The sequence below is a fragment of the Coenobita brevimanus genome, chromosome 62 (genome assembly GCF_032717465.1).
Source record: "Coenobita brevimanus isolate Jiangsu-jjx chromosome 62, ASM3271746v2, whole genome shotgun sequence".
NCBI classification, from domain to species: domain Eukaryota; kingdom Metazoa; phylum Arthropoda; class Malacostraca; order Decapoda; family Coenobitidae; genus Coenobita; species Coenobita brevimanus.
The window spans coordinates 31,975,641-32,000,519 of NC_137015.1; the positions used below are offsets into that span (position 1 = coordinate 31,975,641).

Sequence of the window (24,879 nt, forward strand, 5' to 3'; positions counted from 1 at the left end):
ATTCATTGCACACTTTTAATTCAGTAACTTCTTTTTCTTGTTCGTCATTACGTGTACAAATTTTTTCCAGTTTATTTCGCAGACTTTTGATCTCGTTTTCCATCTCTATAGTCCATTCCTGTAACTCTTTAATTACTGCCCATACCATTTTAATCTCCTGGACATTCCTCTCTGCTGTTTTCTCCACACTTGCTATTCTTGTTTGGTTCAACTTAATACTTCCATCTGCCACATCTTCTTCAGAAAAGCCCTCAAAGTCTCTCTCGCTGATTGTAAACAATGCGCCGTCCCCTTCCGCCATGAATCAACCATATGGAGACTTTCTACTTTCAATGTATCTTGTTCTTTTTATGACCAAAACCACGGTTTATTTAACTACTGTCCGACGGGACCACCACTCACACACTCATTAACATAATCACAAATAGGCTGGGCTTCTTTTCGTCGCTGATTCAGCGATTATTTCCCCTTGATCCAGGAGAGCTCCATCTCTGTCAGCAACCTGTGTGGATGAAGCGATGCGAAGATGTGTAATGGATGCAAGAGCTTATAGAGGTTGGGGGAGTGGACTTTCTGACCACTACTTGGTGGTGGCCAGTATCAAGATCCAAGCAAGATGGAGAAATAGAAGAAGGGAAGGACGGGAAGAAGGAGTAGTTGCAAGGGGAGTGGAAAGGTTACAAGAGCATGAGAAAATGGCAGAATATAAGAGAGAAGTAGCGGAACGACTGAGTAAATATGAATTGGAGCAGATGGGGGACGTGGAAGGCGTGTGCAGAAGAAATATGTGCAGCATGTGATGTGGTGTGTGGGGTGAAGTGAAGATGAAGGGGGTGCAAGGAACAGCGTGGTGGAATGACAAGATGAGACAGGCTGTGGCACAAAAGAAGAAAGCATACAATGAATGGATGAGAAATAGGGGCATGGAAGAAGTTGAGAGGCAGAAGAGAGAGTTATATGTAGAAAGGATGAGAGAGGTGAAAAGATTAGTAAGAGAGAGTAAGAAGAGAGTGGATGAGGAATTTGGAAGGAATCTGAGTGTAAAGTGGAGGGACTGTAAGGAAATGTTCTGGAAAGAGGTGAAGAGAGTAAGACAGGGTGGCAGTGAAGTTACCAGGGGAGTGAAAGATAAAATTACAAGTAGAGAAGGGAGAAAAAGTGAGCAGATGGAGAGAACACTTTAAGGAATTGTTGAACATAGAGGATGGAAGTAATGCGAGTATAAGTGGCTGGGGAATGGCTGGGAGAAGGAGGGAGGTGAGAAGACAGGAAGAAATCAGTAGGATAGAAGTTGTGGAAGCAATGAAGAAAGTCAAATTGGGGAAAGCCCCATGAATTGATGAAGTGTGTGGTGAAATGCTGAAGCATGGGGGAGTGATAGTAGTAGAATGGACGTGGAAGATGTGCAGATTGGCCTGGGAGGAAGGCAGAGTCCGGGAGGATTGGAAGTCAGGTACAATTATTCCATTGTACAAAGGAAAAGGGGAAAAAGAAGTGTGTGGTAATCATAGGGGCATTTGTCTTCTTAGTGTAATAGGAAAAGTGAATGGTAGGACATTTATTGACAGAGTTAGGGAAAGAACAGAGGAATTAGTTGAAGAAGAACAGGGAGGCTTTAGGAAGGGGAGAGGTTGTGTAGATCAGATATTCATTCTTAGATCTTTAGTGGAAAAGTTTCTAGAGAAGGGAAAAAAGTTCTATGCAGATTTCATTGATTTGGAGAAAGCATATGACAGGGTCGATAGACAAGGATTGTGGAAAGTATTAAGAATATATGGAGTAGATGGGAAGTTGTTGAATGCTGTGAAGAGTATGTATGACGGTGCTGAGGCTGCAGTGCTTGTGGATGGTTTAACTGAGTGAATTTTTCTCTTTGAAGGTTGGGCTGAAACAGGGATGTGTCATGTCTCTATGGCTGTTCAATCTGTACATGGATGGGGTAATAAAAGAGGTACAAGGTAGGGCAGTGGATGTTGGAGTGGCCCTGGTGAGAGAGGGTAGTGTTTGGAAACTCCCTGTACTGTTGTTTGCTGATGATACTGTGTTGTTGAGTGAAGACGATGAAGAGCTGCAAGGCTTGGTGGATGAGTTTGGGAGAGTGTGTAAGAAACAGAATCTAAAGGTGAATGCAGGGAAGAGTAAAGTGATGGTCTTTAAGAGAGGTGAAGTCAGTGAATGTACAGTGAGGTTGGATGGTGAGGGAAATGGAAAATGTGAGTACGTTTAAGTACTTGGGTTGTGTGATGAGTAAGGATGGAAGTTTGGAGGGTGAAGTGCTTGAAAGGGTACAACAAGGAAGAAAGGTTGCTGGTTCCTTGAAAGCAGTCATAAGAAACAGGGAAGTGAGCATGGAAGTGAAAAAGTTACTACATGACAGTATTGTGATACCAACTCTAACGTATGGAAGTGAAGCTTGGACGTTGTTGGAAGGACACAAGTTAAGAGTGAGAGCAGTGGAAATGAGTTATTTAAGAGGAGCCTGTGGAGTCCCATGGAGAGACAGGCTGACAAATGAGGATATAAAGGTACTGTGGTGTGGATGTGTATGTGATAGGAAGCATTAGGAGGAACACACTGAGGTGGTTTGGCCATGTGGAGAGGATGGAGGGTGGGAGACTGACAAGGAGAGTGTAAGTGAGTGGGGTGGAGGGGGGGAGAGGGAGGGGGAGGCCGAGGATAAGATGGAGGGATGGGGTGGAGAGGTATATGAGAGAGGCGGGTGTGAGTTGGGAGCAGGGGAGTGAAATGGCAGGGGACAGGGCGACGTGGAGGTGATTTGTTTGTGGCCACCCTGTACGGGATTGAGGGGTCTGGCAATAGATAGATAGATAGGATTGGTGAGAATTCTGGGAAACAAGAGTGATACAGAAGAAGTGGGACATATTTCTAGACTTCTATAATACGGGTGTGGAAAAGCATGTGCCAAAAGTTAGTGGGGAAAGAGAACTGGAGAAATGACTGATGCAACAAAAGGTGTATGATGGCAGAAACAGAAAGGGATAAGGCATGGAACAAATGGAGAATGTGAAATAATGAAAGAACAAAGGAGCAATATAAAAGAACTAGAAAAGAATATACAGTACAACAATACGTAGAAAGGAAGAATGGAACTTCAAAAATGCTATAGTTGACAAATGTAAGGAAGAACCTAAATTGTTTTACAAGTTTAGTAATGGTAAACCAAAACAAATGGAAGGAATCAATAAGCTGAAGTAGAAGGAAATGTCTACATGGATGTGGTTATGCAAGCTGAAATAATGAACAAATGCTTGCAATCTGTCTTCACTAGAGAAAGTGATTTTGTGGAGGCAGAGTGAGTGACAAGAAATGTAGTGTTAAAAGTAGTAAAAGTTGAGGTGCAAGAAGTGTACAAATTACCGGAAATTCAAGATGTGAGGAAGGTCCCAGGACCTGACAGGATCTCTAACTGCACACTGAAGGAATGCAGAGAACAACTGGCGGATAAGATTCATGGATTAATTATGTTCTCTGGAAGAAGGGAAAGTGCCTCATGATTGGAAAAGGGCCAATGCTGTACCAGTATATAAGAGATTATAGACCAGCATCCCTGATCAGCTTGGTCGCAAATTTGTGGAAGAGAATCCTGAAAGACAGATGGATAAAATATCTGGAGGAGATGGACAGTTTGAGGGAAAGTCAGTTTGGATTCAGAAGTGGAGAGTTGTGTGTTTCCAACTTGTTGAGCTTCTACTCAAGGACGAACGAAGTGCTAAAGGAGAAGGATAGTTGGGTGGATTGTGTGTATATGGATTTGGAGAAAGCCTTTGATAAGGTAACCCACAAGCTACTAATGTGGAAACTGGAACACAAAGGAGGACTGAAGGGGAACCTCTTGGAGTGGATGAAAGACTTCTCAAGAGACAGGCAAATAAGGACAGTCATAAAGGACATGATATCTGGATGGAGGGAAGTAACAAGTGGAGTCCCACAGGGCTCGGTGTTAGCACCTGTACTGTTCCTGATTTCGGTATATGATATGGTAAATGGAATGAACAGTTATGCGTTTGTTTGCTGATGATGCAATGATCATGAGGAAAGCAGAAACTGAAGAAGACTGTAAGGTGTTGCAGGAAGACCTGGACAGGATTCATAAGTGGAGCTGGATGTGGGAAATGAAATTCAATACAAAAAAATGTAAAATATTGGAAATGGGTAAAAGTACCAAGAGACCATCACTGAATTATTTGATAGGTAATGAACCAATCACAAAAGCGAGAGAAAAGAAGGACTTGGGAGTGCTGGACAAGGAAAATTTGTCACCTGAAAAATACATTAAGAAGGTGGTTAAAGAGACGTATAATCTCTTGACTGGCATAAGAGTAGCATTTCATTACACGGATGAGATGATGAAAAAATTGATAGTGGCCATGATCTGCCCCCAGCTGGAATATGCAACAGTAATGTGGTCCCCACATAAAAGAAAGATATCAACAAGATCGAGAGAATACAAAGAACAGCAACCAAGATGGTCCTCACCCTGGCAGATCTATCGTACAGGAAAAGGCTGGAAAAGCTAGATCTGCCTACCTCTGAAGAATGGAGAGAGAGGGGAGACATGATTGCAATGTTCAGGGCCATGATGGAAGTAGAAAAAACTGACAGAGAAGTTCTGCTCGTATCGGATGGGAGAGTAACAAGAGGACACGGAATGAAACTGAAAAAGCCAAGTTGCTTGAAGGATATCAAGAAATACAGTTTTCCATATACAGTACATGCACAGACCTGTGGAATAGCCTGGACAAAGAGATCGTCTAGTCTAAAAACTTAAACGAGTTCAAAGCAAAATCTGACTTGAGAAACGGAGACCGGATCCCACAAGCGTAGCTCGTTTCCTATATATCACAACTTGGTAAATAGACACACACACACACACACACACACACACACACACACATATATTGGAGAAATACACATTACACATGCATACGTATGTGGAAAGTTTTAAATGCTCTAGCTGGGAATTTAAATCAGGACTCCTAGATAGGAGCCAGGCACTCTATACCATGGCATGATAAAAGCTTAGCCACCTGAATTCCATGAAGAACCAGGTAAATCCATTACAGGAGGATGTATTTTACTGTATACCCGAACCCACATGATGACATGTTTCAGAGTCATCTGGATTTTTGCTATGCCCCATTCAACTCAAGTGACAGCCATTTGAATCTCTCAAAGCCAGCATAAGTGCCTTCCCATATGTAAGAGAAACATACACTACACACCTGTACATATATCACAAATTTTTAACACTCTAGCAGGGAATCAAATCCAGGACTCCTAGATAGGACTCTGAAACAAGTGTCATCATGTGGGTTCAGGTTGAAAATATATCCTCTCACAATGGATTTACCTGGTTCTTCCTAAAATTCAGGTGGATTAGCTTTCATCACACCATGGCATAGCAACAGAGGTTTGCTTCCAATCTATGTATCTATCTATCTATATCTATCTATTTATTTACAGATAAACAGATACAATATGAGTATATAACATAAGGAACATTTTCCATAAACTTAATCATTAACATTCTACAGTTTTTACATAACCTTTTGGCACAAATTCTCCTACTCTGTATCCTTTAACCAGCTGATTTCCTCACAACTTTTAATTGTCCTGTTTTTCTTACCCTATCTAAACAACAATGTTAAAATATGTTCCTCAACCATTCTAATTCGATTTCCCTAGTTCACCAATGCCCTGAACCCATAATGACAATGTGGGTACTAAACTATTAACGTGTCTACTTGTAATTCTTGTGGAGCTTCTGTATTCAATTTCCTGTTCCAAAAACTTTCCTTCCATTCATTCCCTTTCCATAAGTCTCTCACTTATCATCATGATTACTTTCCCTCAAAAATTACATATATCCTTCACTTATTTCATCACATTCACTCTTAACACTTTCTTTGTAACATCCATCATGCTGCAGTTACCTACATTCACATGCAGGCCCTGCCACTCCCAAACTTCCACAACACTCTGGACCAGTCTGTTATGATTACTATTTTAGCAGTCAGAATACATCTTAGTAAGTAATATACATTATATGTGGGATATTCCATTTCTTACTCTCTATCACCTGCATCCCTCCCCTCTCCATTGATCAACATAAACTTTGTCAACTGCTGGCTCCTTGAATCCAATTATTTCATTTTTGGTTTATTTATATTACCTTCAAATGATTTCACTGAACTTAGAAAAGCCTCATGTATTGTTGAAGTTAATGAAAGCTGTTATGTATCTAACTTCTACACTTCAAAAAGTCTGTCCGAAGCTGAATAAAGCACAAGGAGATGGCAAGAAAAAAATTTAAAATGTCATCAGACAGGAGTTAAAGTGGGCTACTATTTAAGTACTAACCAGGACAGTTATTTGTTCCTGAAGAGCAGAGATGATGCTGTCCAAGTTTTGCAAGACCAAAGATGGTGTGGTGAATATGAACAGCACCACAAAGAGGATGGAATTGATAAGTATTGCCTTGGGCCACCACATTCGACTGGTCACAGACAAGTTGCCCCTGTGGAGAGAGAGAGAGAGAGAGAGAGTGAGAGACAGAAATGCACTGCATTAACAAAAAAGAACTCTTGTTTTGTAGACTACCTGATAACCTCCTACAGGACACTCTGGCCTATATTCTCATTGCCTGAAGAGGACTTCCTGGCACCTCTTCTTTAGCCATTTATTTCTATATATAACACATCACAGTACATCTTTGTTTGATGCAGATTCAGTTCATGTGAAAAACGTTTTGCATGGCACTATCAACCTTGACCCAGATCCAATCAGCATGACCCCAATTCCTTTTGCACGGCAAAATCCCCTGGCTAATACCTGCCAACACCCAAACTACCCAGCAACATTAATTTATTTTTAAGAGTGATCCTTTCCTTTTATCACTCAGAGTGATTCAACAGTTAACCATTCCTGCCAGTTTACTTATTTTTAAGATAGAGTGAAAATGAAGTACAAACACCCAAAGAATGGGGAACTTTCAGCACGTCGTCTGCTACCGAATTCAGTCTAGGCAGCTCTTTCCCAGTTACTATGCATGTAATATATGTGGATTATTTTTACTCCCTTGTCGAACTGTGAGATATGGTAATGGCATACATCACTGAGAATAATCAAACACTACTTAGAAAACTCATGACCAATATGAGTGATCTTTTTAATTTGTGCAATTTCATGAGTTACGATGGTAGACTCGCTTCTTAAATGTTAGTACTTCACAATTCTCTTTGCATAAATGCTATTTTGATTGTTGGATATTGTAGCTGATCCCATACATACGTGAAGTCCAGATCATTATTCATTCTTAACACCGATTTTCGACATGACAGTCATTGTCTTACCTGTAATTTATTAGTTTGTAAATTTTACCTCTTAACATTTCTCCAATACACTCGCGGATGCGCACCAGAGGGACAGTCCCGGATTTGAGAAGAGGCCACCGAGAGTATTTACAAAAACAGACGAAGGCTAACCATGGCTGGAGAAGAAGAATGTGGTTGGCGAAGGGTCAGGTTCTTAAACCCTTAACCGCGGGGCGTCACTTTCGTAACGCTTGGGAGCAAGGGATCATGCCACGGGGCGTCACTTTTGTGATTCTGTGTTATTTTCAATTCACCCGGGGCTTTCAAGTGGTGGCTTGTATCATCTATCAGTACTGCCAGTGTCCAACACTAGTCAGCGCTCCTAATCTCATCTGTACTCCCATCCATTGTTGACAATTTAGCCATTTCTCCCCGTTCTTGACTCCCCTCCCCACCTCCCCTCCATTACCCTATCCTCTCGCCTGCCCAACCGTGCTACGCTAAGTAAATCTTCCCTGGAATTTTTCACTGATTTCATCCATTGAAATAAGCCTTATGCCCTATTCTTATACCAAATAATATATACAAGAAAGAAATAGGGTAAATGAGAGTGCCATACACCTAGAATTGGCTAATTATCACCTGACAACACCTCACGTGCACTCGTTCGCTAATTTTCGCTGTTTATTTCCCCTTGAAATATGCCGTATAATCTATTTTCGTAATAAAAATATATATAAGAAAGGAAGGGAGAAGCCTAAGTGATATTTGCATTCACCTGGAACTACATAATTATTGCAGGCCACCACACTGTATTCTACGCTAAGTAAATCTTCCCTGGAATTTTCCACTGATTTCATCCATTGAAATAAGCCCTATGCCCTATTCTTATACCAAATAATATATACAAAAAAGAAATAAGGTAAGTGATAGTGCCATACACCTGGAATTGGCTAATTATCACCTGACAACACCTCACGTGCACTCGTTCGCTAATTTTCGCTGTTTACTTCCCCTTGAAATATGCCGTATAATCTATTTTCGTAATAAATATACATATAAGGAGGGAAGGGAGAAGCCTAAGTGATATTTACATTCACCTGGAACTACCTAATTTATTATGTATTGTCTTGGTTTCCTGCCAATCATTTCATTGCTATATATTAGCAGGTCTCATAGGGCTAAAGTTGATAGTATTGCACCTACCCTAGCCAGGCGGCAGGAGGCCACCACTATCAGTGCACTGTCGTCTTTGAAAGTGGAAGTATGTCTGATTTGCTCCTGCTAACTTCCCGTGCTTTATAGCCCCATGCAAAGGGCCCTGTGACCTTTACCCCCTACTAAACCTCGTGTGGAAAGAGGTAAAGGGCTGACAACTGATAATGAGTGACTATGATCTTTTTATTGAGTAAAACAGTGCAAGTGGAATTGTAAATAAAGTGTAAATAATGTGTAAACAGCAAGAAAGCAATGAATGTAAATATGTGAACAGTGGAAAATAGTTTTATAAGTTACTTCAAGTGACAGTGCATAACACAGTGTAAATAAAATAGAAATGTAAATAAAGTAGAGAACGTAAATAAAAATGTAAATGAGTGGTATTATAAGAATACGAGTATATATACTAGGAGTAATGAAAGTGAAAGTTTCACTCTAGCATGTATGAATACTATGAGTTATGAGTGTGAAGGTGAAAGTGACAATCACTCTCAATGCTAGTATACAGGACGAGAAAGTGAATGCTACGTATTTTACTGAAAGAAATTGAATCCCTACAGTGACAATAAACTACTGTACTATTACTGAAGGAAACTTATGGATAAAGACTGTAGATATATATAAGTGTTATATAGTAACAGAAATATAAACTGTGAGTGTTTTTATGAATAACAGACAACACTTGCGGCGAACAATCGGAAGTGGGATGGTCATACGCCCTCGTAATTTTCATTGCTTTCACAGTGTTTTTTGGGGGGAGTATGGATTCCAAACTATTTGAGAATCATAGATTAGTGTTTCTAGTGATAATATCAGGCTGTGGTAATCATATTACGAGTTGTCGGGAAGTGTAAAGTGGAGACTTCGTTACCCAACTTCAGAGGTCTCCACAAGTCCTACGGTACTCGACGAAGGCTCAACAAACACCCAGAGAGAAAGCTGAAGGTATGTGCCATAAGTATATGTGATTTTAATATTCTAGGACTAATAACTGATTTTTGGCAAATATTTTTAGAGAGTCTGTCGGAGCGCGAATATGCCCGCGGGAGCCACAAGTCAAAGCAAAACAAGCCAGCGGTGTAAGGGTTAAGGACCCTAACTCGGCCTAACTTTGAAAGCCACCTAAATAACTCCTTACCGTATACGCATGGCACCTATTTAAAACTATTTAAGACTCTATTCACACCAATAATGGACATAAAGCATGAAATAAATGAAAAGGAACCAAAGAATGAGGAATCAGAAGTGACTGTACAGCCAGGGTACTTACAGCACGTCTGTGGCCGCCTTCTCTAAGGCTTTGGCAGTGGTGAAAATGCTCTTGAAGCACATACAGTACTCCAGTGTTGTGCTGCACTTACAGTAATTTTTTGCACTGTGAGTTATAATTGTTTAACACAGCACATTGTTAATTGCATCACACCAGTTTCAACTGCCAGTTTGTACTCCACAGTTAATCCTTTGCACTACATTCTAATTTCTTAACACTGCACAACACTGTAAATTCCTGTGTGGTCTAGTGGCAAGGTATCGCAGTTTATTAATTGTTTATTCACAAAAAATGAGCACGTGCACCATCCATTGAGATAAACATCTACTCTTGATCGCAGTTAAGCAGTAACTGGTGGTGGGGGAGGAGCAGGGTTGCCAAATCGGAGCTTGGTCACATTACCACACTTCTCAATTTTCATTACCAAATTTAACTTTTCATTACCAAATTCGTAAAGCTAGCACACATTCTTCACTAATTATATATACAAGTAGAAATACATGTAATAACTCTCCTTATAATTAACAGCATGTTGATTATTTTCATGCTATGTAGGCTAGCAGATTAATCAGAGACACCAGACAATTCACCATCTCCATCCTGTGTATCCTCATACATGTTAAAAATCCGTTTGGTAATGCATTATTACGATTCATTACCAAACGAATTTTTCATTACCAAATTGGTCCACATTTGGTATTGAAAAATACCAAATGGCAACCCTGACAGGGGAGGGGGGAGGAAGAAAGGGGTGAAGGGGCTGTGGTGTATACAGCTGTCTGGCACCACACGGCAATTTCAAATTACGGGTGGGAAAAAAAATTGGATTTTGGGGGGATTTTTTTCTTTTTTTGGCAAATTCTGAGTTCTGAAGGTCTAGGCCCACAATGTCCAGTAAGCTGGGTGTCCTGAAAATGGGCATCCGGATAGAATGGGGATTACTATATACTAAAGTTGAGGCTTAGCTGTGCGAAAAAATGTGAAACGCAAGCCCTATCGCTCAACGGTTTCAGGGTTAAAATGCGGAGAAGCTCTCACAATACTTATTTTACATCCTAAATCAACAATACTGAAGGAAAAATGTCTCATAAAATAAAACCCACAGATAATGGTAATGTCGAAATCACATTTTTTTTTTTTTTTTTTTTTTTTTTTTTTTTTTTACGTGTCCGACTCTGGGCAAAGGCTTCAGGGCCTATTTCTTGGGGGCAGTGACCTATCCCAAGGCCCAGTAGTCCTCCTTCACCTCCACATGTCATCACTTCGGCGCTAACACCCACCATCCATATTGAATACATACTAGGGCTGTCTCATACAGGACTGGTGTACTGGTATTAGCGGGGGTATTTTTACGACATGTTGGCGGGTCATCTGGTAGATCAAGAAAGTCTGCTTTTAGGAAATTCAAATCCTTAACCCCTAAAACGCGGCTGTGTACGCGCGATCCCCCCCCTGTGGCGGGGTTGTGGCGGGGTTGTAGCGGGGTCTGAGTACCTGTGGAAAAATATTTGCCAAAAATCATGGATTAACCCCAGAGCATTAAAATTTTTATGGCATATATTACTTACATTCAGCTATCTCCTGAGCCACATGTTGAGCCTTCGTTGACTACCAAAGGACTTGTGAAGACTTGCAAAGTTGGGTAACAAAGTCTTCACTCTCACACCTCCAGAAACCCGGTTTTCTTTCTACCACAGCCTCAATCTGTCACAGTACACTTTATACAACAACGTAAAGGTAGTTAGGAATCCGTATTTGTACAATAAGCACTGAAAATAAGGCTAAAATCAACGGAGTGTACGGCCGACATGCACTGTGGCGGCGGTTTTCCCATCACTCAACAAACATTTCCATTTTCACAGCTAAAAACATGTTTACTACATTATTTTCAATCATATTACTTCCCAAAAGATCACCACGGCGCGCTTTTTATTCTGCCTTACGTCCGCCACTTTATTCTCGTTCCTGTCGGCCGCTTGCACTGACTGGGAAGAGCTAGAACTCGCCATAATCTCACTTTGAAAGCCTACAGTAAACTGACACTAAACAGAGGCAAAAGCTAGTGTTACAACTGGGGAAACAAGCGTTTCCTAGTAGCATAAACTGCTTGTGAGAGGAGATCGCAGATTTACAGTTCTGAGCGCTCAGAGCGCTGCCATGTATCACAGCCAGGCTGGCCGGGCCGTGGTAGGGGGGGTACGGGGGGAAAACGCGATATTTGGCAACAACTGAGGTCAGTAGTACAAAGGTAAAGTATGCTAGTTGTAGCTAGAGGATGGTGGTACTGATAGACAATACCAGCTGGAGCCTGCTTACCCGCGGTTATTCAAAATTTACTAAAATCGCAAACGCGACGACCCGCCGTCCTGCCCTTATGGCCGAGCATCGCAAACGCGACGATCCGCGTTTTAGGGGTTAAACTGTTCCCTGCCCCAGTCGGGATTCGATCCTGGATCCGTTAGGACTGCAGGCCGCCTCTCTACTGATTCAGCCACTGTCTCCCCCATAAATCAGAAAAATAAACATCTAAACATATATTATTGTCCACATTTAGTTCTCTATGCGGGATGATATTTACGCAGGAAAAACAGTAAGCACTAGCCGCTAAGCATGATGGATCATTAATACAATACTACAGCCTGCCTGTGCAAGCAGATTATTGCTCTTTATTTACCAAATATTCCAGCAAGGCAGATAACCCGGCAACTTAACATCAAGAAAAGGACAGTTAATGGTTGGATAAACGATACAGAGAGGGGTAGAACGTAGAAAATTTGCCAAATGGAGCCCCTTGTGACACAACACTAGACTGAGACAGACAAATTATTGCATGTGTCCTAGAACAACCCCTAACCACCCGTGTTACTAAAGCATCAAAAAATAAATTAATCTGCTGGTATTAAGTTAGTGAAACCAGTGCATTTGGGGGGAAAATAGGGCATTTTTATTTAAACAATGTAAATCCATCTATCTATCTATCTATTGTCAGACGCTATAATTCCATAAGGGGTGGCCATTTGACTTTGAGTTATTTGTTTTATGGGGAGGGGCACTAACCCTCCACCAACCCACTTGTTGACACATAGGGAGCACATATGGTTTGGTTATATGGTTACCACCCAGCGTTGTAAATGGTTTCTTGGCTTACAGGAAACCATTTGGCTTGTCACTCAATGTAAAGCCACCTGTAAAGGAAAGAAATGCAACAGGAAGTGCCAGGAAAGATGGGAGAACTAGGAAGAGAGGAGGGCAGGCACAGGAAAAGAATGATAAAGGCTAAGGAAGAAGTAAGCAGCACTACATCAAGTGAGTGGATGATGGTCGCCACCACCTATCGCTAAAATCCATCATGTAATAATATATGCTGGGCAACTTCATGAAGGAACTAAAGAGGGAGTGGATGACAGTCAAAGGCAAGAGTGCAACAACGAAGAGAACTAAAGGCAAAAAGGATTGTATAAAGAAGGGGGGGGGGGGGAATTGTGACAAAGGCCAACACATCCACGCATGACAATGACTGACTGGCGTAAGGGCTAGCATGCAGTGCTGCCAAAGAGAAACTTTAGAAATCCGCTAAACTGGTCTCAAAGGTGGTAAAAATCCACCAAACTGAGGCAAATTTAGGGAAAAAACATTAGAGAGGACTTTAAAAGAGTGCCAGATATACAGAAAATATTTAAATTTTTACCAGCTAGATTGCTTTTAATATACCTAAATTTAGCAGGATAATAACTACATTGGTAACACTGCTGGCATGAATCGTGACAACGAGTGGAAACATGCTAAATGTCACTTTTTATTTAACGACTGTTATTAACCTAAATAAAAATAAAAGCTAAACTTAACTAATATTTTCATAAGATTAGTTTTTTAACCCAAAATAATGTTTGCAAGGCAGGCAAAGACTGTTTCCATCTCCTAACTCCTAATCAAATGAACGTACCAGACCCAGGGAATTTTGTCCAAAACCTAAAGAAAGCGAGACATCACTCGTTTGGGCAATCGTACAAAAAGATAACAAGATGATAAATATGGTATGGAGAAAGGGTGGGAGTGAGGGAGAGGGAGGGGAAGTGAAAATATTGCTTAACTGCCTCATATATGACTTCCATTTGCCTGCTTTTGGTTAAGTAAACACTGTTCCAAACTGAGAAGGGAATAGAAGGAAGGAGTGGGAGAGAGGTAGCAGTGACATAAGAAGAGAGGAGGACGGAGAACCAAAAATAAACTTTCCCTGCTTGATGACCTATTATTGCCTGACTGTGGTTAAGTAAACACTGGCCCCAGTTGGAGGGAATGAGAGAGTGGAAGGGGAGATATGGATGAAGGGTGGATGGGCAGGTGGAAAGGAGGACAGGAAGAATGGAGGAGAAAATGGTGTTGTGAGGGTGTAAAGAGGGAAGGAAGGGAGGAGAAAAGCAAGAAAGAAGGAAGGAGGGTGTAGCAAGACAAAAGCTGGGAGAGAAGGAGGACAGGATGATGCATAGAGTAAGCAGGGAGGGAGGGCAGGGAAAGGGAGTGTGGGTCCTTACTACAGTACCCTCGCGTCCAACACGGTAATATTGTCATGCATGGGTCACGTGTTGGACCAAAAACGTGCTGGACTAACAATAGAGCTTATGGGGAAAAATGAATTATGTCAGCAACCCTAGGAAAAGTCACCCTAAATACCTACCATATACCTATACATATATTGGTACTATTGTAATTATAATAAATGGTACTGTGCTATGAATGATATCTAACCTTTTAGGATAGTGTTGGTGGGCTTGTTGGGAATGGAAGGTGGTATCCAAGGCTGTAGGTAGTCCTACTGGGTCCCAGGAGGATGGCTGCTGGCGTCACTAGCGGGTAATGGCTGTTGCTCCTCCTCAACCTCCCTCATAAATCCTTCGAAATCACACTCAGAATCACTATCTTCATCCACAGCCATGGAAGGTCCTGTTTCTGCCTGTCCTAGCACTCAGTAATCCTCGGCAAAGGGCATGCTTCTCACACTGTTGCCAGAGCCCCATCTCGTGACTGTGGAAAGTGATCGCTGTCGCTGACTTGGTAGAGAATAAGGAGAAGCAACTTTGTTTATAAACTGGTACACACGCCGATGAGAAGGGTTTCAAAACGATTGATATTAATTCTAAAATATTAATATGTATTCAGTGTCAGGCTAAATGTTCAATGCTGTAGTACAATACATTCTCTGTCGAGTCGCCTGGGTTTTGGTCACACTGTTTTGCCTGTCATATCCTCGGCAGGAATCCACCCAGATGAATTCCAAATGCCCGTGGTATCGTCGGCAATTTTACCACGTTACCGTTCCGATTTACCATCGCATCCTCGGCAAACCTGGTATGAAGTGCCGTGGGATAGCCTTTGGCTGCCAGGATCTTTTTATTATGGTCCTCATGTTGGCTTCATTCATGTCGTAGGCCTTGGCAATGTCAACTTTCCTCTCCCCTTTCTTCTTCCTCTCGATGCTTTCTAGCTTGGTGGCCTGAGGGAGGTGCCGACGCTTCTTGGGGTTCTCAGAAGGCCTCCTAGGCATTGTGAGCAGGGTAAATTGCAGTAACAAGGGCAGAAAATGCAGCAAGAAAAAAACACCTTCCAATGCGAATTATGCGACTGAGTGGCGCTGTGGCGGGAGAAATTTAAACAAAACATCACGTGACAACAGAAGCGTTTTTATTTGGGCGGCATCACGATCACGTCACGATAGCGGGCGGGGAAGGCTACTTGATCAGAAGTTTTCATTGGCTATCATCATCATGGGAATGTCCAGTATGACCGTGCTGGACCGGGGGTGATCGTGCTAGAGGTGAACTCTGCAGATTTCGCCCACTTCTCGGAGCTCTGTGCGTGTTATGCTAACACACTCGTGTTGCAGTAATTAAATCATATTAAATAATACTAATTATTTGCTCTCCGTGCTGGACGTGAATCATGCTGGACTAACGCGTGTTGGACGCGAGGGTACTGTATATATATATATATATACACACACACACACACACACATATATATATATATATATATATATATATATATATACATCCATCCATCATCCAATCCTACGTTGCCCCATGAGGAGAGTGGGAGCCCGTGGCTAAGCAGGTTGGTCCTGAATATTTAAGATGAGAGTGACCAGCCTCACTCATCCCTGAGTGGCATTACGTGGACAATAAACCCCAACCACCATCCATCCATCCATCATCCAATCCTACACTGCCCCATGAGAAGCATAGGAGCCCGGGGCTAGGCAGTTGGTCCCGACATTTAAGATGAGAGTGACCTGCATCACTCATCCCTGAGTGGCACTGCATGAGCAATCAACTCCAACAATCCCTTGGATATAAACCTTCACCGGCTCAATCCGATTGGAGCACAATAATTACCCACTAGAACACCAGGTGCCAAAATTTGGTTATATGGTTACCACCCAACATAGTAAATGGTTTCCTGGTGTACAGGAAACCATTTGGCTTGTCACTCAGTGTAGAGTTACCCACAGGAAGAAGGAAGAGGAAAGAATGAAGAAAAGAAAGACAGAAGAGGGAGTGTAAAGTCACCCGTAGGCAGAAGGACAAGGAAAAAATGAAGAAAAGAAAGACAGAAGAGGACAGAAGGAAAGAACGGTGGAGGAGAAGAAAGGGGAGACACCCGACAGCAGCACTACATTGAGTGAGTGGATGGTGAGTGCCCCCACCTACCACAATCCCCAACCATCCCTTGGATATAAACCTTCACCAGCTCAATCCGACTGGAGTGCTGTAATTACCCACAAAACTATCAGGCGCCAAAATTTGGTTACGTGGTTACCACCCAGCATAGTAAATTGTTTCCTTGTGTACAATAAATCATTTGGCTTGTCACTCAGTGTAGAGTCACCCACAGGCAGAAGTAAGAGGGAAGAATGAAAGAAAGAAAGACAGAAGAGGATGGAAGGATAGAAGGATGGAGGAGAGGAAAGGGCAGACACTCCAGAGCTGAACTACATTGAGTGTGTGTGTGTGTGTGTGTGTGTGTGTGTGTGTATTTACCTATTTGTATTTACCTATTTGTAGTATACAGGAATTGAGCAATGCTCGTGTTGTCCTGTCTCCATATCCACATTTATCAAGTCTACCTTTACACACATGAATGTTTTTCTCATGCACCACCTCTTTGTCTAAGTCGTTCCAGATATTTAAGTATTTACCTAATATACCTAATTGTGATATACACGGAATGTACTATGCTCGTGGGTTTCCGTCGCTGTTTCTCAATAAGTCGAATTTAACTTTAAACTCGTTTAAGTTTTTAGACTGGACGATCTCTTTGTCCAGGCTATTCCATAAGTCTATACTTCTGTAAGGAAAGCTATATTTCTTGATATCCTTCAAGCAGCTTGACTTTTTCAATTTCATTCCATGTCCTCTTGTTGCTCTCTTATCCCATACAAACAGATCTTCTTTGTCAATTTTATCTACTCCCACCATGGTCCTGAACACCGCAATCATGTCTCCCCTCTTTCTCCTTTCCTCTAACGAAGGCAAATCCAGTTTTTCCAGCCTCTCTCTGTATGACAGGTCTGTCAGACTGGGGACCATCTTGGTTGCTGTTCTTTGTATTCTCTCAATCTTGTTTATATCTTTCTTTTTGTGTGGGGACCACACTACCGCTGCATATTCTAACCTTGGGCGGATCATGGTCACTATTAATTTTTTCATCATCTCCTCATCCATATAATGAAATGCTACTCTTATGTTAGTCAAGAGTTTATAAGTCTCTCCAACTATCTTGTTAATTTGCTTTTCTGGTGACAAACTATCTTGGACCAGCACTCCCAAATCTTTCTGTTCTCTCATTTTTGTGATTAATTCATTACCCAACAAATAATTCAGTGATGGTCTCCTGGTACTTTTACCCATTTCCAATATTTTACATTTCTTTACATTAAATTTCATTTCCCACGTCCGGCTCCAATTGTGTATCCTATCCAAATCCTCCTGCAGTATTTTACAATCCTCCTCAACCTCTATCTTCCTCAAGATCTTTACATCATCAGCAAACAGACTTGCATAACTGTTCACTCCATCTACCATATCATTTACATAAATCAGAAACATTACTGGCGCCAACACCGAGCCTTGAGGGACTCCACTTGTTTCTTCCCTCCATCCAGACATCTTTTCCTTTATTACTGTCCTCATTTGTCTGTCTCTCAAAAAGTCTCTCATCCATTCCAGAAGTTTCCCCTTTAGTCCTCCTATATATTCTAGTTTCCACATTAGTCTCTTATGAGGTACCTTGTCAAAGGCCTTCTCTAAGTCTAAGTACACACAATCCACCCAACCATCTCTCTCCTGTACCACATCAATCGCTCTTGAGTAAAAGCTCAACAAGTTAGAAACACATGACCTTCCACTTCTGAATCCAAACTGACATTCAGCCAAAATATTCATCTCTTCCAGATATTTTATCCATCTGTCTTTCAGGATTCTCTCACACAATTTTGCGACCATGCTGGTTAGAGACACTGGTCTATAATTCAGGGGTTCTTCCCTGTTTCCTCCCTTGTAAATTGGTACCACATTTGCCCTCTTCCATTCTTTTGGCACTTTCCCCTCTTCCAGTGAGCATACAATTAAGCTGTGAATTTTATCTGCCAGTTGTTCTCTGCATTCCTTCAGTACCCAATTAGAAATTCCATCAGGTCCTGGGGCTTTCCTTACATCTTGAGTTTCCAGTAATTTATACACTTCCTGTACCTCCACTTTTATATCTTTCATCACCGGAACATTTCTAATCACTCCCTCCCCTTCCACAAGCTCCTTTTCTTTAGTGAAAACTGACTGGAAACGTTTGTTCATTATTTATGCTTGCTTTGCCACATCCTTAAACACCTCTCCTTCTACTTTCAGCTTGGTGTGTGTGTGTGTGTGTGTGTGTGTGTGTGTGTGTGTTCTTACCTAATTGTATCTTTACAGGAATGAGTCAAGCTCGTACTGTCCCGTGTCTTAAACCATATTTATCGTACATATCCTTAAATTTGTGAATTGTTTTGGCACACACTATTTCATTCGGTAGTGCATTCCATTGATCAATTGCTCTGTTTGGGAAACTGAATTTCCTTACGTCTTTATCACCTCTCTTCTTATGCAGTTTTTTGCAGTGTCCTCTTGATGATGCTTCTCCATATGTTAAGTAATCATTTATGTCTATTTTCTCCTTCCCTGATATGCACTTATATAGCATTATCATGTCACCTCTTTTCCTTCTCTCCTGTAGTGTTGGTAGATTCAGTTTATTTAGTCTTTCTTCGTAGCTTAGGTCCCTTAAGCTTGGTATCCATCTTGTAGCGGCCCTTTGAACTTTTTCAATCTTGTCTATATGCGTGTGTGTGTGTGTGTGTGTGTGTGTGTGTGTGTGTGTATTTATTTATTTATTTGTTTATTTAGACAACAGAATAAAGGAAGGAAAAACAAATGAATAAAAAAAATAATCCATACACCAGATTACAGATGTCCTTCTTTTATTAAAAATCTGTAACAGTTGGACTTCAACTGCTGTAGGTTGAAGTCTGGTGGGAAACAACTCTGGAGAAGCAGGTTCAAAGGAGATGCAGTTAGGGAAATAAAAGATATCTGATAGGCAGAAGTTCTGCAATATGGTAGTGTGACAGTCTAGTCACCTAATTTTCTGTTGATCCAAACCTAGTCTTGACTAAGCTCAAATACTACACTTGCTCACCAGTAAATGTCATTTGGAGAAGGTGCTGGCCCAACAAACCAGTTGTATGGCTTCAGCTGGGAAGAGACAGAGGATGAAGGGATGCTCCGATTGCAGGAAACTCCATGTTTGCACTTTGCTCCACGTTGATGGTCGTGCATTACCTGACTGGCCCCTTCTGGTGTGGCTAAGATGATGAAGGCCACACCAGTTGGCTTCTGGAGGGCCTTGACACGCAAACTCTCCACTGAGGCACACAAACGAGCTTCCTCGACAGCGTAAAACTCAATGGCATCAATCTGGTTAGAGAAAGATTTGAATTAACACCAACATGATTGCAGACTATATAGTAGTCTCTAAAATACAGTAGTTCAATAACCTCTTACTGATCAAAATATAATTTAAGGTTTTTTCTGGTCTGTTTCATGATGGTCGGGATGGAAAGTACACTGCTCAATCACTCACAGAGTGTAAAAATGGAATAGGATTAGCAGGCCACCTCTGAACTTCCTGGACACCTTCAGAGAGATCTGAAACTGAAAGAGCCTAGCCTTCCGTGGTCCCAGCTCTCAACCTTCAATCTTTGCTGGAATCAGGAGTCAAAAGGATGTTTTCAACCTGACAGGCAAATTAGTGGCCAGGAGCGAGTAAATAAATTGGCCCAGCCAAGAGCTGCTGCAAGTCATCTGTCATTCACAAGGATGATCTGATGGCCTTTATCAACTATACAGGCAGACTGTCTTTTTTTTTTTTAACAACTCAAGAACACTCACCAGGGCTATCAATGATTTAAGTTTTGACAACTACTGCTGAGAGGGCAAGTTATGGGTGCTAGACTGAGGTTCAGAACTCACGAGTTGATATCTTCCTCTTTGTACAGTACATCTGTACTATATTGACTCTTTTCCAGTCTACTATCAAGTCTCCTCTGTCCAATGAGCATCTAATAATGCTATGGTTTGGTTGTATCAAATGTCACATTTTCAGGCACCACATTCCTTTTGTGCACCACCAAAAATCATGATTACTACTGCTTGCCACTCATCATTCCCATTCATCAGTCTTTCAAAACATGCTTTCCATCTGCTACTCACTTCATATTCAATTGCTTGCATTCTTTTAATCTTATCCCCCTTTCCCATCTTTATTTCTGCATTTGTGATAGGAAGCATTAGGAGGAACACACTGAGGTGGTTTGACCATGTGGAGAGGATGGAGGGTGAGAGACTGATGAGGAGAGTATATGTGAGTGAAGCGGAGGGGAGGAGAGGGATGGGGAGGCCGAGGATGAGGTGGAGGAATGGAGTGGAGAGGTATATGAGAGAGGGGGGTGTGAGTTGGGAGCAGGGCAGTGAAATGGCGGGGAACAGAGTGACGTGGAGGCGATTTGTTTGTGGCCACCATGTACGGGATTAAGGTGTCTGGCAGTAGATAGATTTCTACATTTCTGCACTTCTTTTCAAAATACAGTAATTTTCTAAGTTTATGATTACAGTACTGTCTATCTATCTATCTATTGCCAGATGCCTCAATCCCGTTCGGGATGGCCACAAACAAATCACCTCCACGTCGTCCTGTCTCCTGCCATTTCACTGCCCTGGTCCCAATTCACGCCCCCCTCTCTCATATACCTCTCCACCCCATCCCTCCACCTCATCCTCGGCCTCCCCCTCCCTCTCCCCCCCTCCATCTCACTCACATACACTCTCTTCATCAGTCTTTCACCCTCCATCCTCTCCACATGGCCAAACCTCCTAAGTGCATTCCTCTTAACGCTTCCTATCACATCCACATCCACACCACAACGCTCCTTTATATCCTCATTTGTCAACCTGTCTCTCCATGTGACTCCACAGGCTCTTCTTAAATAACTCATTTCCACTGCTCTCACTCTTGACTTGTGTCCCTCCAACAACATCCAAGCTTCACTTCCATATGTCAGAGTTGGTATCACAATACTGTCATGTAGTAACTTTTTCACTTCCATGGAAGTGATGATTACTGTACTGTACTTTATTAACTTTTCTTCCAAGATGATCATTCACAACTTTCTCTTCTACTGACTGTTCTTTTCACATATTCCTTACTTTTAATTTAATTCAAGTGGCATACTTCAGAAACAGATCATGCAAATACCTGTATACTATACATTTTAAAAGGCAGTGTTCTATGCCTCCATGGATCACATTTTTCCACCAGATGAATGTTTTCAAAGTTGTACAGCTCCTGCAACATCATAATCCAGTCCCCTCATGAAGGTCCCTTTTCAAAACCTTAAGCCTTGTTTTCCTTGGTTTCCCTGTAGTTTCTTTCAATTGTTCATTCATTTTTGAAGGCTCCAACTTGCTTTCATGTGTCGGCCTTGGTCACCTAATGGTGGCTCTCCATGCTGCTTGATCTCCAGCAGCTTCCCTATTCAGTCCCTAAACCCTGAGGTCACACTTAATGACCTTGTCCTTGGTCTTTTTCGGTCTACCTCTCACAATCCGCACCCAATTATAATCCTCCATCCTCTACACATGCCCATACCATCTCAATCTATGTCTCCTCATCACAACACCATCACCATAACACTTTCGTGCCATCCTACCTCTCAACCTAGCCCCCCCAGGCCTCGCACTCAAGGATGCATTGCACATCCACCTAATAACTGTCATTTCTGTACATACGATCTTGCAAATATCCTCTTCCTTTACTGCCCAAGTCTCAATACCATACAGCATTACACTCCTAACACATGCTGCATACAAAGATCCCCTAAAATGGAGGGAGACCCCTTTCAATGTCAGGAGAAGCAACAGCTCCCTGAACATCTTCAGACCACTCCTAACTCTAGCCACAGGGCTGGCTCCAGCCCTGTCTCCAGCACATAACATGTCTCCCAAACAACAAAACTCTGCCACACACTCACGAGACTCACCAGCAAGTTCAATCCTTTCACACTTGACAATCTCCATCTATTCTCCCCAACACACCACATAAATGAAATCAGCATTATCTTGCAATCTACCTCTATTACTACTACATCTCTTAAGCAGCCACTTATCACAGACGCTGCACAAGATGGAATTGCTACTCACACCCTCATGGCAAATTGCACATGGCCACTCTCCCTCTTCTTTGACAGTATCGCCACCAGCCCTAGATACCATCACTTTTGTTTTATCTGCATTTACACTTAAGCCCTTCTGCCCCATACCATCTCTCCACTTCCTAAATCATTCCTCTGCCTCCCCTTCATTCTCTGCAATCAACACCAAATCATCAGCATACAAGATCTCCCAAGGAAGTCCATTTCTGAAGTCATGTGAGAGGGCTTCGAGTAACATGATAAACAATAAGGGGCTCAAAACTGACCTTTGGTTCACACCAACATTCATAGAAAACTCATCAATCAAATTTTTATTCACCCTTACCTGCGTGCGAGCACCCACATCCATGGCCATAACAACCCTAACCAGCCACTCCTCGATCCCAAGCTCTCTCTCTGCCCACTTCACCACATCTCTATGGACTCTGTCAATGGCCATCTCCATCATCATCATCATCCGAACCTCCTTTCCCACCCAAGGGCAGGGTGAGGAGTAGCAATGTCCTGACAGCCCAAACCTGCCCGATCCAATGGGCCATGGTTCCATTCACTCATCATTCAAGCCCCCGGATTCCTGGTTCTGTTGGATACGCCAAAAACATTCACCACATTCAGTAGCTTCACACAACGTATCCGATTGAGTCAATCCAGACGCTGCCATGTTAAAAAGAGGTACCAAATATCCTTCATCATGCACTCCTCCTCACAAAATTCATCCAGCCAGCTCGATCTCCTGTCAGTTCCCTAGCCTCACCGACTTCCAAACCTTTCTTCCTTACACACTCATCCACCGTATCTCTCCACCTTCTCCTTGGCCTACCTTGCCTCCTCCCTCCTTCAAATTTGCTCAGATATACCTTTTTCACCACTCTATTGCTATCCATTCTCTCCATGTGACCATACCATCTCAGTACACTCTCTTCAATTCTGGTGTCCGCCGACTTCCTCACTCCGCATCTTTCACGAATCACATTATTTTGTATCCTATCCACCCTCTGTACTCCACATACATTCCTCAGCAGTCCTATCTCCACTGCTCTTACTCTTGACTTTTCATTTTCATGCCACACCATAGTCTCACATCTATATGTGAGACTATGGTGTGGCAACACTATTTCATGTAAGCCTTGTGCAGTTGCAACATTCAAGCCTCTGTTTCTTATCAAGGCCTTCATTGCACCAGCTACTTTTCTTCCTTGTGTCACTCTACTTTCAACTTCTTTTGCACATTTTTCTCTCTTTTCTATCATATACCAAGGTATATGAACTCTCTTACCAATTCCAGTCTCTCTCCATTCACTGTTACACTGAACTGGGAGTCACCCTCTCTCTCAATAACAATCATTTTACTCTTTTCTACATTTACTCTAAAGGACCGACGCTTACAGACATCAGCAAAACTCTGCACTAGCCTACCAAGTTCTTGTCCGGTACTTGCAAGCAGTACTGCATCATCAGCACACAACAAATTTGAGATATTCCATCCATCACCATTCATTACCAACAGGATCCCTCTCTCCATTACTTGTGTTTTTACTTCTCTCATCACCCCATCCATATATATATATTGAACAACCACGGGGACATCACACAACCTTGTCGCATGCCCACACTGATCATGAACCATTCACTTAGAAGCCCATTAACCCTTACACATGCTTCACCACCATCATAAAAACTCTTGACAGCACCTAGCAGCTTACCCTCTACACCGGACATGCGCAAAACTTTCCACAAGCTTTCTCTGTCCACTTTGTCATATGTTTTCTCCAGATCCATGAATGCCATAAACACCTTATGGTCCTTCTCACAAGCCTTCTATACTATCTGTCTCACTGCAAATATTTGGTCCACACATCCTCTGCCACTTCAAGAGCCACCCTGTTCATCACTCACTAGGACTTCTGATATCTCTCTTACTTTCTCTAAAATAATTCTTCCATATACCTTCCCTATCACACTCAGTAAGCTTATGCCACAATAATTCTTGCACTCACTTCACTCACCTTTACTTTTGTACAGGGGTACAATCACAGCCTTTTTCCACTCTGCAGGCACAGTTTTACTCGTCCATGCCTTCTTACATATCTCCAACAAGCACTTCATTCCATTCTCTCCATTACACTTAAGCATCTCTTCATACACCTCATCAACCCCAACTGCTTTCCCATTTTTCAGCCGCTTCACAGCACTCTTCACCTGTGCAAGAGTCACGTCTCCTGGCACCGCATTCCTTCTCTGCACACCCCCAAAACCAAATC

The 24,879-nt window shown here is 42.1% G+C and overlaps 1 protein-coding gene across 1 annotated transcript in view; it reads right to left on the bottom strand.

Moving 5' to 3' along the window:
* The window catches only part of LOC145404026 (mechanosensitive cation channel TMEM63B-like), a 188,992-nt gene that overhangs the window by 96,058 nt on the left and 68,055 nt on the right, over positions 1 to 24,879 (bottom strand). The window contains exons 6-7 of the mRNA XM_080275629.1: positions 19,549 to 19,826; positions 6,382 to 6,538 (exon numbers count right to left, since the gene is read on the bottom strand). Of these exons, the coding sequence (XP_080131755.1) occupies positions 6,382 to 6,538; positions 19,549 to 19,826 (435 nt within the window). The remainder of the gene's footprint in view (positions 1 to 6,381; positions 6,539 to 19,548; positions 19,827 to 24,879) is intronic.